Source organism: Kogia breviceps, chromosome 2 (genome assembly GCF_026419965.1).
Source record: "Kogia breviceps isolate mKogBre1 chromosome 2, mKogBre1 haplotype 1, whole genome shotgun sequence".
NCBI classification, from domain to species: Eukaryota; Metazoa; Chordata; class Mammalia; order Artiodactyla; family Physeteridae; genus Kogia; species Kogia breviceps.
Genome location: NC_081311.1, coordinates 109331268 through 109347605, shown reverse-complemented (window position 1 = coordinate 109347605; position 16338 = coordinate 109331268). Strand labels below are relative to the sequence as shown.

The 16338-nt window shown below is 37.8% G+C and overlaps 1 protein-coding gene across 1 annotated transcript in view; it reads right to left on the bottom strand.

Annotated features, from left to right (window-relative positions):
• Positions 1-16338, bottom strand: part of THSD7B (thrombospondin type 1 domain containing 7B) — an 876032-nt gene that overhangs the window by 246918 nt on the left and 612776 nt on the right. Inside the window, exon 13 of the mRNA XM_059052359.2 lies at positions 12896-13090. Coding sequence (XP_058908342.1) covers positions 12896-13090 — 195 coding nt within the window. The remainder of the gene's footprint in view (positions 1-12895; positions 13091-16338) is intronic.

Here is a 16338-nt window from a genome sequence, read left to right as displayed (position 1 = left end):
AGGTGTAATCCCAACTTTGAGTAATGACGAGACAGAGTCATTTTTCAAAGCTGTGAGTACTTGATCATCATGTTTAATGGATTCCAAGATGGCCTGTAACTTGACTCAACTTTGCTACCAACACACTTCCTCTAGATTTTTAAAAGTTTTCCTAGATCTAATAATTCCACTTTGTTTCCTTATTAATGGGTCATTAGTGAGAGTCTTGTCTGGTTATATGTATAAAAAAAAATAGGCAGCTTTATTAGTTTATCTCCAGTCTTTATGGCTGTTTTGGAACTGCTTGCAATAAGCTGATGCACAGACTACTTTCTTATTGTCAGTTAGTTTACTTTACACACAGCGATTCTACAGTTGTCACCTGGATGATTGGCTTTATGCCTTCTGTGATGCTTATGGCCACAATAAATAAGGATTCCTGCAGGACCTGAAATAATCTTGTAGAAGCTTCAGCCACACCGCTGTCCCTCTGGGAGGAAGTATTCACTTGCCTCTACCATTAGGGGCACTTCCTGAGAATAAGTTTGAGGAGCAGAACATCTATCACCACTGTGAGAATTTACTGCATGAGAGATACATCAATGGATGAGGAGGATTGGCACCTTCTTGTCAGCATTTAACATGTAACCCAAGTCTCTGGTGCTTTTCAAATGTCCACAAAGTACCTTTGTCTCCATCCCTTATATTTCCATTCTATTCTCAACACACTTAACACCCTAGATTTTCTAACTATTCCTTAAAAGTACTTACTCTTGCCAAAGTAATGTAGTCATGAACTATCTTTTATGTCTTATCTTTCAGACCTGATCATTCAACAATAGTTCTGAGTGTTGACTATGCCATCATTCTTGAAATATCTTTTCTAAGTTTCATCACACCTTACCTTTATGTCCCTCAACCCTACTCACACCCTCACTGTCTCTCTGGGCACACCTTTTCTGTTTGTTTGTTGAATTCTTCCCCCTCTATACCTCTCTTAACTGATAGGTTTCCTCAGGGCACTGCCCTAGATTCTCTTTTCTTATCCTACACCTTTACCACCCAAAGAGTTTAAATAATCATCTATAACTTTTAAATCCCTAATTATTATCTTCAGCCCAGAATTCTTATTCAAGCTTCTGAGCCATAGACTGGAAATCTACACCTAAAGAACCAGTCAAACTCAACCTCGCAAAACCTACACTCACCTTCTGACCATCACAACCATTCTTGCTCCTGCATTTCCCAGTTCTACCAATATGACTGAGTCAAAAACTGGAGTGTCACAGTTGAATCATTCTGTTGTGCTACCTGTATCTGTTCAATGACAAAGATCTATCATTTCAAATACCTAAATATCTCTTGAATCAGTCCGCTGTATCCATTCTGACTGATACCACCCACATTTAGCCCTCCTCCAAATCTCCAGCTTAAATCACTATAATGGCACCTTCCAAGATCTTATTGCCACCATAACTCACTTCCTTCAATCTATTCCCTGCATTGCAGCCAGGATCAACTTACAAACCTGGAAATCTGATCACATGACTCATCTATTTAAAACTCTCCAGTGACTTACCACAGCTCATGGAATGAAGTCTAGACTCCTCACCTTGGTCATCAAGGTTCCATAGGATCTGGGTCTATTAGCGTTTGCCTCCGACTGTGCTGCATTATTCTGCCTCTGGCATGTTATAAGTAATACTGAGAATTTTTTAGTTCCTAGAAGCTACTCATTTAACTGCTGGCCTTTGCACATTCTACTCCAGAAATTGTCACCAGTTCTACCTTCCCTCCATTTCCTAGCTAATGACTATTTGTCCTTTAGGTCCAAACTGATAGATCACTCCCTCCAGAAAGTCATCCTTGAATACACTCTTCATCTCAGTTCTAGAAGAGGTATTCTTATGTACTTGTGTAGCATGTGGTAGGCAGAATGATGGCTCTGCAAGAATTTTTTACATCCTAATCCCCGGAGCATGTGAACATGCTACTTTAGATGGCAAAATGAACTTTGTAGATGTGACTCAGCTTGCGGATCTTGGGATAAGGAGATTATCTTACTGGGTTCAACATAATCACATGATCTTAAACTCAGAGAACCTTTCCTGGCTGAGTAAAGAATCAGAGGTAAAATAACTATGAAAGAATCATCAAACAGATGTAATGTTTCTGACTTTCAAGACTTTGGAGGAAGGGAGCCATGAGCCAAGGAATATAAGTAGCACCTAGAAGCTGGAAAAGAAAACATTTTCCCCTAAACCTTCCAGAAAAAATTGCTACCCTGCCAACATCTTGCTTATAGACCCGTAATATCTAGGTCTGACTTTAGACCTATAGAACTGTGAGAGAATAAATTTGTTGTTTTAAGCTATCAAATCTGTGGTAATTTGTTAAAGAAGCAATAATAAAAAAAACTAATACAGAACCCTATATAACAGCTATTGTAGCAGGTACTATACTGTGTTGTAACTGTCTATAGCAAAACTCTAACTCTCATTAGACTGGAAGCTCTTAAATTAGGGTCATGTCTATTCCCTTACAGTGTCCCCAAGGCCTAGCACACATAAATGGTAAACAAGAATTGTTCCTTAAATAATTGAGCAAAGTGTTTTTAAAAAAAGGAAAAAAAAGAAGGAAGAAATGAGAGAGAGAATAGGAATAAATAATAAAATGTTAATGTACAAAGTAACCAAAAGTTACTGGCAGAACAAATATTTTGTACAAATATATGCTGTCTCTATATTTGTGATATCCTTCTTAATTACATGGCATCACTGTTTGAAGAAGGCTTTGAGCAAGTTAGCTAATGTAGAGATGGTTTTCACAATAAGAAACAAATTACCAGTGGTCCTTAACTTGATTACATTCTAGTCATAATCAGTATTAAACATTGGATTCAGAGCCAGCCAGTACTTTAAAAAATATTTTAAAAATCAATCTCTACTACAACTCTAAAGACATTTTTTCCTCTTAAGTCATAAGGAAACTGATTCCACAAAAACACAAAACTACAATATTTAATAGGTATTAGTTACCCAGTTACTTTGAATATATAGATATATATGAATAACCTAGATATATTATTTGAAGGATTATTTATAGCATTGTATAAACAACTGCTTTAATTATCACTAAATCGGAAACCTGTGATTATCTAGTTTGCATACAACACACAAAACACCCAGATATTAAAGTTTCTGCTTAAAAAAATGGAAAAAGAAGAATAAACACCATAGATGGTCCCCTATACAATGAAGATGCTTGTACTTGTATCTGTACGCTCTTCTGTGTGTGTCTGTATTAGAGAATCATATTGCTTTACAGTCTAAGCCCATCACTTTTTACTATCATTCATGTTAGAAATTGCTTATTAAGTTTAATAATAAATTACAGGGGAAAAACCAAAACACAAGCATTAGTTATCACAATAAAAATAAAGCTTGAGAAGGGCAGATTTTTCACTACTTGTTTTTCTACCAATGATACTGCAAACAAAAGAAGAGTGAAGAGTATTTTGCTCTCCATCTAAGTCTACAAAGATTAAGCCATTGAAGTTGCTGACTGACAGTGATCTTAGTGTTTCACACAGAGGAAATTAAAGACAATAACAGGATGCTCTGTGCTTGGACAAACAGACCCTTAGATAGTTAGATGCATTTCAGGAAGAATTTAAAGAAACCCCATTTCTTGTATCTTCCCATACACAGAAAAGCATTATGATCATTACCTTGAGATTGCTGTTTTTTGTGACTAGCTATAAGTTTCCACGAAGATGTATGCTGACTGCATGTATTTCCTAACAGCAGCAAAATCACATATAAACTAGCCTTCCCTCCCCACCTCTGTGGAGCACTTCCTGAGAGCTATCTGAGAGGCTGTCTCCTGTGCTAGAGTCCTCAGTAAGACCCTGCATAAACCTTAACTCACAACTCTCATGTTGTGCATTTTTCTTTCAGTTGAATGTCCTGGTGACCACAAAGGGACCAAGAGCTGACTTCTCTCCTTTTCCTGAACTCTGCAAGTATCTGGAGCCTTGGTCCAAACGTGGGCCCCTTGTGCTTGTCCATTTCCTCGGGGAGTCCAGACAACTGGGTATGTCTCTCCTGGGTCTTGGATGATGATTCTTGAATGATGATTCTGAGTTTTATTTGGTAGTTGCTAAACTTGAATGATGATTCTGAGTTTTATTTGGTAGTTGCTTGAATGATGATTCTGAGTTTTATTTGGTAGTTGCTAAACTCCTTGCCATGAGGAGAAGGTTTTCCTTGAACTTAGGTTCAAGAAGAGGGTTACCAAGTCGAAAGACACTGGGAAAACTTTGCTCAGTTGAAAGATACCGAGTGGTCTGGACTAGGTGATTAGGTAGGGGGCTAGCCTGGTGTCCTTCTTGAATACCTTAACAGAGTTTGTCTGAATAAAAGTGAAAATACCATGTGAGAGCTTTCAGCTCCGAAGATTTGGCACACAGATCCTCCCAACCAGTTGCAGTTTTCTCAGACAACTGGGAAATTTATGGGAGTGGCAGAGGCAAGCCCTCACACCATTCAATGTGAGTAACCCACTCATTAATTTAAAGAAATTTGCTCTTGGGACGCACACATAACATTGGCCAACCAGTGCTCCGGTCTCCATGGAGATTTTTTTTTTTTTTTTTTTTTCCCCAGCACACAGACCTCTCACTTTTGTGGCCTCTCCCGTTGCGGAGCACAGGCTCTGGACGCGCAGGCTCAGCGGCCATGGCTCATGAGCCCAGCCGCTCCGCGGCATGTGGGATCTTCCCGGACCAGGGCACGAACCCGCGTCCTCTGCATCGGCAGGCGGACTCTCAACCGCTGCGCCACCAGGGAAGCCCCTCCATGGAGATTTTATACAGCCAGTGGGAGAAACTGAGACCTGTGAAAGCCCTGAGATGACTCTAGGGTGCCACCCGGAGGAGTGAAGCTCACAAACAGCACATCAGCCCACCAGTCTTCAATAGTAATTTTATCCTGACAAACCAACACTAAAATGGGAAACAAAGCCTTCAAATCAGAAGAAAGTGGTGCCAGATAAACCTGGCAGGGTATGAGTCAGAGGTTTACGTTTATAAGGAGCTTATACATGCAGGTAGTTAATTGGGAAATGAAGGAAATGTCATCCTGAAAAAGGTCAAGATGGGACACTCTTGACATTCCAAAACTGGCTTTTACATACGCAGTTAGAGGAAGCTGGCTTTATAAAACATCTTTTCAAAATTTCCAAAAGGAACAGAAGTCCTTCTAGGAGGAGCTTACAATGATCTCCTTGAGCCTTTGAGATGTAAATGTTTTACCAGGTCCTCTCAGGAAACTCTTATCTAGACTACCTCCAATTTCTGAGACTGAAAAAAAAAAAAGGGTGTGTGTGTGTGTGTGTGTGTGTGTGTGTGTGTGTGTGTGTGTGTGTGTGTGTGTGTGTGTGTGTGTGTGTGTGTGTGTGTGTGTGTGTGTTGGGGGTGGGGGGAAGAAGCCTTTTAAAACCCAAGTGAGTTAACTTACTCCAACTGTTATTATAAACTAGCAAGTTTTATATTGTAATACCCGATTCATGACTTAAGTTTTAAAATGAGGCTGTGCGATCTCTGGTTGTGCCTATTTATGTCTGTGTGTACATTATAGATATATGTTTCTACCATTGGTGATGGTACTATCAAAATTAGACTGTAAAAAAAATAACTGGGCTTCCCTGGTGGCGCCGTGGTTGAGAGTCCGCCTGCTGATGCAGGGTACACGGGTTTGTGTCCCGGTCTGGGAGGATCCCACATGCCGCGGAGTGGCTGGGCCCGTGAGCCGTGGCCGCTGAGCCTGCGCGTCCAGAGCCTGTGCTCCGCAACGGGAGAGGCCACAACAGTGAGAGGCCTGCGTACCGCAAAAAAAAAAAAAAAAAAAAAAAAAAAAAAAAAAAAAGAACTATTTAATTGGCTTAAAGAAAATTAAATGCTTGTATATATTCTCAGAAATACAATACAAATTAACCCAAATTTTTTTTTAAGATCACTATTGCCAACTGAAAAAAAAAAAAAAAAAGCACAACCTGAGAGTTGTGAGTGAAGTTTTATTTGGGGCAAAATGAGGACTATAGCTCAGGAGACAGCATTTCAGATAGCTCTGAGAAACTGCTCCAAAGAGGTAATGGGGAAGGTCAGTATATATATGATTTTGGTGAACGGGGGCTACATGCAATCAAGTGCATATTTTTTTGCAGAAGTTTTCTGCTAGTCTCATGAAGGTTACTGCTAGTCACAAGGAGCAGATGTCACCATGAAGGATTTTAGTGCTTTTCTAGATATGAGATACAAGAATTGGGTTCATAAAATCATCTCCTAAAAACATCTATCCGAAGACCTGTTTTTCCCAAGAGCACGCAATGCCTCATTCCTGATCTCCACACTGAACACCTTTCAGCGGGTGTTGAAAGTCAGCAGCTACAGCAGCTCCTGATTTAATCCTTGTAGAGGGAGATGGCAAGTGCCAATGGCAAGTGCCAGTTTGTAGTTGATGTGATCTATGATTAATCTTTACCCAATAAAAACAAGTTTGTTGGTTTATCTAAAAGAGTCCTATCTTTAGAGTTAAGAACATTATATGTAAAACTTTTATTGTATCTGTTTACTAAATGTCAAATAAGATCATGTTATCGCTAACAAAATTTGTCAGCAAGAAAACTAATTATATTTTCATAAAGAAATTTAGATCCAAATGGGCTAAGACTTTTTTAGGTGAATGCTTTAAGAACAATTATGTCTTATTTATGTCTACTTAAAAATAGTTTCTCCAGATCGTTCAGTAACTTGAAATTTTAGAGTTTTACTAAGTTAAATTAAATGATGGGAATTCATTGAATGTCTAGATCATTTCCAAATAAAAGAAAATACTGGGAAATTAACTGCTAAGCAAGTCTAAATTTATCTACTTTTGTCTTCCTACTTAAAAAAAAATCTAAAGATGTTTGATTTATTGGTCACATGTCTTATACCACACTGAGGAAAAATTCCACTGTGAAAAAATGTGTTTCTAGAGGTAATGGAATATGTTCGTAAGTTTGCCAATCAGGCATGCTCATGTGACAAACAGTTCATAACTGCTGACTTCTTGGTTTTCGCTAGAGATTGGGGTTTTTAGGGTTGACAATTCTGATTAATATGTGTAATTAGAACCACTAAAATAAATAAAACATCTTTGTATGCAAGAAAACTTTTTAAAAGGGTAAACGAAAGGGAAATGCATTCTGTTAAGGGAAAACAAAGTAGTTTTGTCCTAAAGAGAGGTTAAGAGAAAAAGAAAAAAAGAGCAAGGGAAAGCATAGGACACAATCTGGAAGAAAAAAGGCAAACTATAGGCTTATGAAAAGAAACCCTGAGAAAGAATTTGATGTATAACCAGGGCTGGCTAAGATTAAAATGAACTTAATGGGCTGAAAGAATTCTAATATTAAAAATAAGCTGGTGCAAAACTAGAATTTGAATTTCTCTCTGTTATGACCTCTAGCTAATGTTGGCATGTCTCCGAGGGACCCTGAAACATCTCAAAGAAAGATATTAAACTAATTAGGTTTATTTGGTATATTAAATTACATGATTAACATTGTTAAATAAATGATAAACCTTAGGTAATATTGTATGAGTAAATGTTATCAATATAAATATTCCAAAAGTTCTAGGAAATTCCTAGAATTCAGATGTCCTACTATAATGTTATCATAGTCCAATTATCTTAAAATGTGTGTAACAGAAATAACCAAATTTCTTTGTCAATTGTAATCATATCTTTAACCATGCCATTTTAAGCCTTTGTCATGTATAGATAGTTATTATTTTACTCTGTTGCTTTTATTAAAATTTTTCATCTTCAAGAGTCACAGAAGGTCTTGTTTTTTTGACAATTACAGGTTTCTGATAGCTTTCAGATTATACTGCTGAACTGGGTATGAAATTAAAGAATTCTAATGAAAAATCTGATGACTTCATAAAATTGTTAACAAGAGATCAACAAAGCTTAATTGCATATGATTGAATGAACTGATGAATATGGTTATAATTTTATGACCTTTTGTCTAAAATATTACTGTTTATCTTTGTTTTCTTGATATAAGGAAATCTTTCCTCTTACACTATGACTAACAACAATTTGATAAATTATACCTTTGTAAGCAGAATTGAAACATTTATCTTTTTCTCTCTTCCTAATCCCTCTAGAAGTGGAAACTCCTTATTCTTATTTTAATGGAAATATAGTTATTTGCATAAATTCAACAAAAATCTCTTCTCCGTTTGACAGGGTACAATGGCAACACTGGGTATATTAACATAGCTTTGACTGGAATGCCTTATTTGAGAATATGTGTAGAATCAGATATAACAAGTCAGCTTTAAAGAACTAAGATGGACTTTATGGAGCTATAAAGCCCCTTAAAGAAACAGCCTAGTGCCTTATTTGCAGGGTTCCCAGCATCCTTATCAGGTGAATAAGAAAGGACCCTCAAGATATTTTGGGGACTTCGAGAAGGGAGGAATTCACCCAAACCTATACAGGTAAATCTGATGGCAAGTCCTAGGCATAATTCTCGTGGCCTTGAGAAGCGTTAATAAAGTTCAGTCAGGGACTGTTTACGAAAAGCTTCAAAAAAACAAATTTAAAAGAGCCTATATAATCAACTATTCTTGGTACACTTATGTAAGTAATCAGGCCAAGTTTATTGAAACCAGACTTATTTTGCAAACAAGTTAGTCTTAGTTTGGCTATATTTGGTGGAAATGAGGATGACTTTAGAGAAAAAATGTTTCAGTAATATACATTTATAGATATAGATAGTTCTTGTGCTATTAATTAGCTATAAGGTTTTGGTATTTACTGCCTGAAACTCACTTCCTAGATGGCTCCTGTTGCTATGTTACATTATCACAAAAGTTTAAGTCACTTGTTAAAAGAACATTTTTAGCTTGTTTCTGAAGTTTATCACAGTAACCTATGTTTGGATAAAGATCAGACACCCTATGACTACAACCAGAAGAATATATACTGGAAAAGACATCATTTAAAGGACTCTCTTCAGCTTAGATGGAAAGGCCCCTATCAGGTACTCTCAACTAGCTCATGCACAACAAGACTAAAGGGAATTGACTCTTAGATTCATATTTCCCATTTAAAAAGGGCTCTGCACTGGACTGGTCTATAGAGAGGATTGCTAACCTCAAACTCACCTTGACACAATACTCAAACAGAAAAGAAACCATACCCACAGCAGGAAGAGATGAGGGCATCAGAAGCAGATAGCTATTCCAAGATGCCAGACCGGATCTTGATTTCTTGGATTTTTACATGTGAACCAAATGTTTTTGTATCATGGGCACAATCCTATGCAAATTTTTTTAAATCTCATTTTTTGGCTCATGGTCAGTTACCTATGTCCAGTACTTCTGGTTCACCTTGGTGGATTTCTCTTCTCCAAGGATCCGATTGGATGGTCCCTTAGAAAATTTATTTTAACATAAATATGAATTTTCTATCAAAGTTACTCAAGCTCAGAACAATGAGCTAAATTTAATTCAAAAAACATAACCTCTCACTTATCAGGAGGGACTCTTCCTCAGTTATGGAATGGATTTATATGGGTAACACCAGGCAACAGTCATTTAAGCTTAATGACTCTGTTGGGCTTATAATAGAACACTTTTAATGACTCACATAAAAAACATCAGATTTCTGCCCTAAACAATCTGTTCCCTAGTCTTGGTGATCTCAAGAACTGGTTTGATGCTGGAAGTTCATGGCATAAATCCTCACTATGACCTTATTAATACTTCTAGCTATAGAACTTGTATTCTGCTGATAAGATAGTTGTAGATTTGGTAATGCAAGAATAAACAGAGTCTCCAACAAAAGTAGTAATGACTAAGAGATTTGAAATGATTGATCAAATATATAGTTCTATATAGAATTAAAATGATTATAATAGTGTAACTCTAGATATGGGAAGAAACAATCAGGGAGAATAATTTCCTGCACCATAAAAGACTAGTAAGACAGGTGGTCTAGAGACCTTTATGGTTACCATTAGAAGGGCCCAATTCAGTCATAGCACACTGAGTGCAATGAAATCCTATAAAATCCTTGATGTAGAGCCCCAGGACAAATTGGTCATGAGACGGCTCTCAAACTTTGAATTTATGACCAAAATGGGGGAACTTCCAACAAAAGAAGAGCAAAGAGTATGTCATTCTCCATCCAAGTCTACAAAGATTAACCCACTGCAGTCACTAACTGACTGTACACTCAGTGCTTCTAACAGAGGAAATTAAAGACAATAAAAGGATACTCTGTGCTTTGAACAAACAGACCCTTAGATAGATAGACGCACTTCAGGAAGAATTTTAATAAACTTCACTTCTTGCATCTTCCCATACATAGAAAGCACTATGATCATTACCTTGAGATTGCTGTTCTTTGTGACTAGCAGTAAGTTTCTACGAAGATGTATGCTGACTGCATATATTTCTTAAGAACAACAAAATCACATATAAACTAGCCTTCTCCCCTACCTCTTGGGAGCAGTCTCTCAGAGTTATATGAGAGGCTGTCTCTGGGGCAACAGTCCTCAGTAAGCCCCTGGATACACCTTAACTCACAACTCTCACACTGTGCATTTTTCTTTCAGTTGACACTACTATATAATTCATTTGATTGATTTTAACAACTCATGTATTTCATGAAATTAGCCAGTTGTTTAAGTGTCATCTAGATACTGAGACATACAAAGATCAATCAGCTAGGCAAAAGCATAGCAGTTAATAATTTAGAGAAGAAATTCTAAATATTAATGTAATTCTTAGGATAGAGTTTGCAAGGAAAAATATAACAGTTCTTCAGTATGTACCTTAAAAGTGTATGTTAAATAAAAGTCAAATTCATCAAAGTTTTGACAACTGATAACACAAACTGTACTGATTGCAAAATGAATAAGTATCCTAAGATTTTCAATTACTTCATTCTCAGTTTACAGATACAAAATATCATTAGCAAACCTTCAAGATAAAGAAAAAGATTGGCCATTAATTAAAAACTTTCTTTCCCTCTCAAGGAAATTCTCTCTCATCTGAAAGATATAGACAGAGTCGGGCTTCCCTAGAGGTGCAGTGGTTGAGGGTCCGCCTGCCGATGCAGGGGACATGGGTTTGTGCCCTGGTCCGGGAAGGATCCCACATGCCGCGGAGTAGCTGGGCCTGTGAGCCATGGCCGCTGAGCCTGCATGTCCGGAGCCTGTGCTCCGCAACGGGAGAGGCCACAACAGTGAGAGGCCCGTGTACCGCGCAAAAAAAAAAAAAAAAAGATATAGACAGAGTTGCTAGGATAATGGCTTCTGAAGGATTAGGTAGGAACATGCAAACCAAGTTCCATTAAATTGCCCCTGAACTTGGAATTATTCCTGTCATATACATTCTATCCCATTATATTGTTAGAGAATAAGAAATTTGTTTTATCTTAGAAACATAAGCAATCTTGCATAATTATATATGAACAAATTTTTATAGAAGACATATCAAAGTATAACATTTAATTTGATGTTTCTATTTGTGAGTATACGTTTCACCTGTACTTACAAATGGGCTCCTGATTTGTGCGCAGAAATCCTGTGAAGGGCTCTCATGGATTTTGTCAATCCATTAGAGTGAGTTAAATGTAAAACAATCTTGTATGCAATGCTTTCAAACAAAGGTCTTGAAACTGAGAGAATTAGCACTTGAATTCCTCATGAGAAAATGGTCATCTGTGCTTAATTCTTCAATGTCAACACCAATTTTATTAACCCAATTATTATTTTGGCATTTTCCTTTGATTCTTCATTCCCTGAATTAAGTTTTCTGCAAATATGAAAAAACATTCAATGAAGAGAAGTTCTGCCATACTTATCTAAATAAGAAGTAGGATATATATTATTATATCAGTTATTTGTATATTATAGGCAAAAATTGCTCTAAGACGTTGATTAAACTACTCATTGCTTTAATTTCCATTAAATTTCAAGGATGTAAATAGAACCAATAATTAGCATATACCACAAAAGCAGAATCTATGTATGGAATTCTATTTGTTTTTTCATTTTTTGGCTGCACTGGTTCTTCCTTGCTGCACATGGGCTTTCTCTAGTTGAGGTGTGCAGGCTTCTCATTCTGGTGGCTTCTCTTCTTGCAGAGCACAGGCTCTAGGTGCGTGGGCTTCAGTAGTTGCAGCACGTGGGCTCTAGGGCATGTGGGCTTCAGTAGTTGTGGCGTGCGGCTCTATAGTTATGGCTTGCGGGTTCTAGAGTGCAGGCTCAGTAGTTGCGGCACGCAAGCTTAGTTGCTCTGCAGCACATGGGATCTTCACAGACCAGGGATTGAACCTGTGTCCCCTGCATTGGCAGGCGGATTCTTAACCACTGCACCACCAGGGAAGTCCCTGTAATTCAATTTTTGCCTTCCACCACTAAAATTTTAAAATATCAAGTTACTTATAAGGTAATGGCAAAAGATAATGACATAGGTGAGATCTGCCTTTGATGTTCTTTACATATCAGAGACTGCTTTCAAGCTTGTTGAGATCCTGGCATGAAAAACACCAGAAACTCTGCCATTAACTACTCCAGGAAGTTGGTGGATATATTGCCATTTATGACTACAAAGATTATAAAGCTGTATAGAAAAGAACTTCATAGCTTTGGAATGGTTCACATCTTTCATCTGTGTCACAAGTATTAATTGAGTACCTATTATGCGCCAAGCATTGGCACTGAGGATGCACAATGGCAGGGAGAGGAGAGAACTGATACAATTTCCCATCCTTCTGGAACTTATATCCTCCTTGATCGGTTCAGGAGAGCATCACTTGCCTGAAGCTAAAGAATGAAAAGCACACCCTACCTGTGAGCTGTCGCCGTCTACTTCGAGTTGTTTCACAATTCATGGAGCAGGGCGTAAACTTGGACCAAGCAGTGAAGGTGCAGTCTTCATGACAGGGTACTGTACATTCTTGCACAAGGGGAGGCATGCCATTTGTCTGCTTGAGGCATTCCGTCATTTCTGCCGATTGGTTATTACCAGAGATGCATGAGACAGCTAAAAAAACATGGATTCTTTTGTTATTATTTTAATTAAATCAAGCTGCTGCTGGTTCTTGGAAGAAAAAGCAGAATTCCCCAATATTTGAAAAGTTTGGTTATCACTGTGATTGCAAAAGGTGTTCAACATAGCTAACCTTATTTCTCTCTGGAAATTAAACATTTATTGTTATCAGTGGAGGTATATGATAATTTAATTGAGATTTTAATTTCATTATTAATCCAAACCCAGCATTGACAGCAACCAAAATAACATTCAGTAATTTTCTGTATGTCCTGCCTGTGAGCATTTGATCTCTAGAGATGATACAAAACTATAGAATAGTTCTATATTCTCTATATTCTCTATTCTATATAGAATAGAGAATCTGTAAAAGAATAATAATAGGAGGTCCACCCACATGTCTACAAATGACCCAATTTCATTCCTGGATGGACCTAGAGTCTGTCATACAGAGTGAAGTAAGCCAGAAAGAGAAAAACAAATATAGTATATTAATGCATATATGTGGAATCTAGAAAAATGGTACAGATGAACCGATTTGCAGGGCAGGAATAGAGATGTAGACATAGAGAACGGACATGTGGACACAGGAGGGGAAGGGGAGGGTGGAACGAATTGGGAGATTAGGATTGACATATATACACTATCATGCATAAAATAAATAGCTAGCGGGAACACCCTATAAAGCACAGGAAGCTCAGGTCGGTGCTCTGTGACAACCAACCTAGATGGGCAGGATGGTGGGGAGGGGTGGGTGGGAGGGAAGACCTAGAGGGAGGGGATATAGGTATACATATAGCTGATTCGCTTCATTGTGCAGCAAAAACTAACACAACATTGCAAAGCAATTATACTCCCCCCCCAAAAAAAATTCAACAACTGGAAAAAAAAAAAAAAAAGTAACAGGAGGACAAAAAAGGACAAAAACACCAAAAAATCATCTGAACTTTTCCTAGATTTGATTTTTGTTTACTTGTTTAAGTGGCACTTATGTAGGCCCTATTTTCCACTTCAGTCAGTATTTTAAAAGGAATTTCTGCTTTCTACAAGTAAACTTTTTTTCCCTTGCTAACATTTTAGGATCAGTTAAAATTTTTAATTTTTTTTTTAATACAGGCATAATCTATCCAGATAATCCCCAATACAAATATCCTACCAGTTGCAGATGTTTCTCACATACTTTTTCAGCTGGAATATCTCCAGTCATACCATGAACTGATAATCTCAAGGTAAAACATTTTTGAGAGTTTGCTTAATATTTTGAGTCTTTGGACTAATGCCATTTATTTTATTAAGAATGAATGATATTTTTGTGCATCTTTTATTCACCCTAATTATGGACTCTAAGGATATATCTTTATTTTCTAGACCAGCATGTCTTAACCTTGGCACCACTGATGATTTAGGTTGGATAATTTCATTTTGTGGGTACACAAGTGTGTCCTGTGCATTGTAAGATACTTAGCAGCATTCCTGGCCTTAACCCATTAGATGCCAATAGCACACACACCCTCCCAGTTTTGAAAAGCAAAAATGACTTCACACATTGCCAAATGTCACCCCCAGTTGAAAACTGCACTTCTCAAATGATTCCTAATCACAGATGTCTTTGAGAACATAGAGATCTGATGGCATAACTTCAGACCTACTAAATCAGCATCTCTGGGGGAGAAGTCCAGGAATATTTTTGTCTTTAAGTGTCCCAAGTGGTTCTCATCCAGCCTGTCCACTGACCACCCACTTTTAGCATGATGCCTTTGGACATGGTATTTGTTAATGGATATTTGCTGTGTTCATCATCCTAAAGAAACTATGGTTTAGGATCATTTTTATTACAGCTCTTTAAAATCTACCAAGTCACAAGGAATAAAGAGACCTCAGCCTAGGAACAATGTTGTTAAGAACTCTTTAAATACACTTCCTTAACACAAGGTAAGTACACACAGGGGCTTTCAGTTGTGCATTTCTCTTATATTCTGAATTCCTTTCTTTATTCTGAGCACAGCAGAGAACAAGTCAATCTGAACACCATTTATCCAACTATCTATCTATCTATCATCTATCTATTTACTGGTGAAAGCCAAACCTAGCTAATGCTTTAGGACAAAGGAATCAGCTAAGATGACAATGGATACACACACAATACTTCCCAGTTTGTACATCTGCTCCATAGCAGGTGCGGCTATTCATTAATTTTGCATAGTTTTTGTTCTTGTTTTTATCCACATCCTAGGAACAAAATCCATTGCACATCAAACCAATATCACTGCATTTTCTTTGTTGGGACTATTATAGCCATTAATGATGAATAAAATAAGATACTTTTTTAAGTAGTGTACAAGCAAATGTTACTTGAATTTCATGTTTAGATAACTAATTTGGAGTTAATTTAGGGGATTTTTATCATGTCAAGTTAATTTTTCTTTTCCAAGATGACAATGCACTGAATAATATGAAGAGGAATTTTAAATACTTTCAAAAAGTATTGCTATTTGAAAATTAAACCTCTATGAATATACAAAAATGAAGAGTTTTTCCAATAATAATACATTATTTTAAAAGATTCACTTTCTAGGACTTCCCTCATGGCTCAGTGGTTAAGAATCTGCCTGCCTTGGGCTTCCCTGGTGGCGCAGTGGTTGAGAATCCGCCTGGCGATGCAGGGGACACGGGTTCGTGCCCCGGTCCGGGAAGATCCCACATGCCGCAGAGCGGCTGGGCCCGTGAGCCATGGCCGCTGAGCCTGTGCGTCCGGAGCCTGAGCTCCACAATGGGAGAGGCCACAACAGTGAGAGGCCAGCGTACCACAAAAAAAAAAAAAAAAAAAGAATCTGCCTGCCAATGCAGGGGGCACGGGTTCAAGCCCTAGTCCAGGAAGATCCCACATGCCGAGGAGCAACTAAGCCCATGTGCCACAGCAACTGAGCCTGTGCTCTAGATTCCGCGAGCCACAACTACTGAGCCCATGCACTGCAACTACTGAAGCCCATGCACCTAGAGCCCGTGCTCCGCAGCAAGAGAAGCCACCGCAATGAGGAGCCTGCGCCCCACAATGAAGGATAGCCCCTGCTCGCCGCAACTAGAGAAAGCCCATGTACAGCAACGAAGACCCAACACAGCCTAAAATAAATAAATAAAATATTCACTTTCTATATTTCAGTTCAATAAGTTTAAAATTTGAAAGTTTTGATAAACATTCAATGATATTTTTAAGTTCTACAAACTGTCTAAATTAGAATACA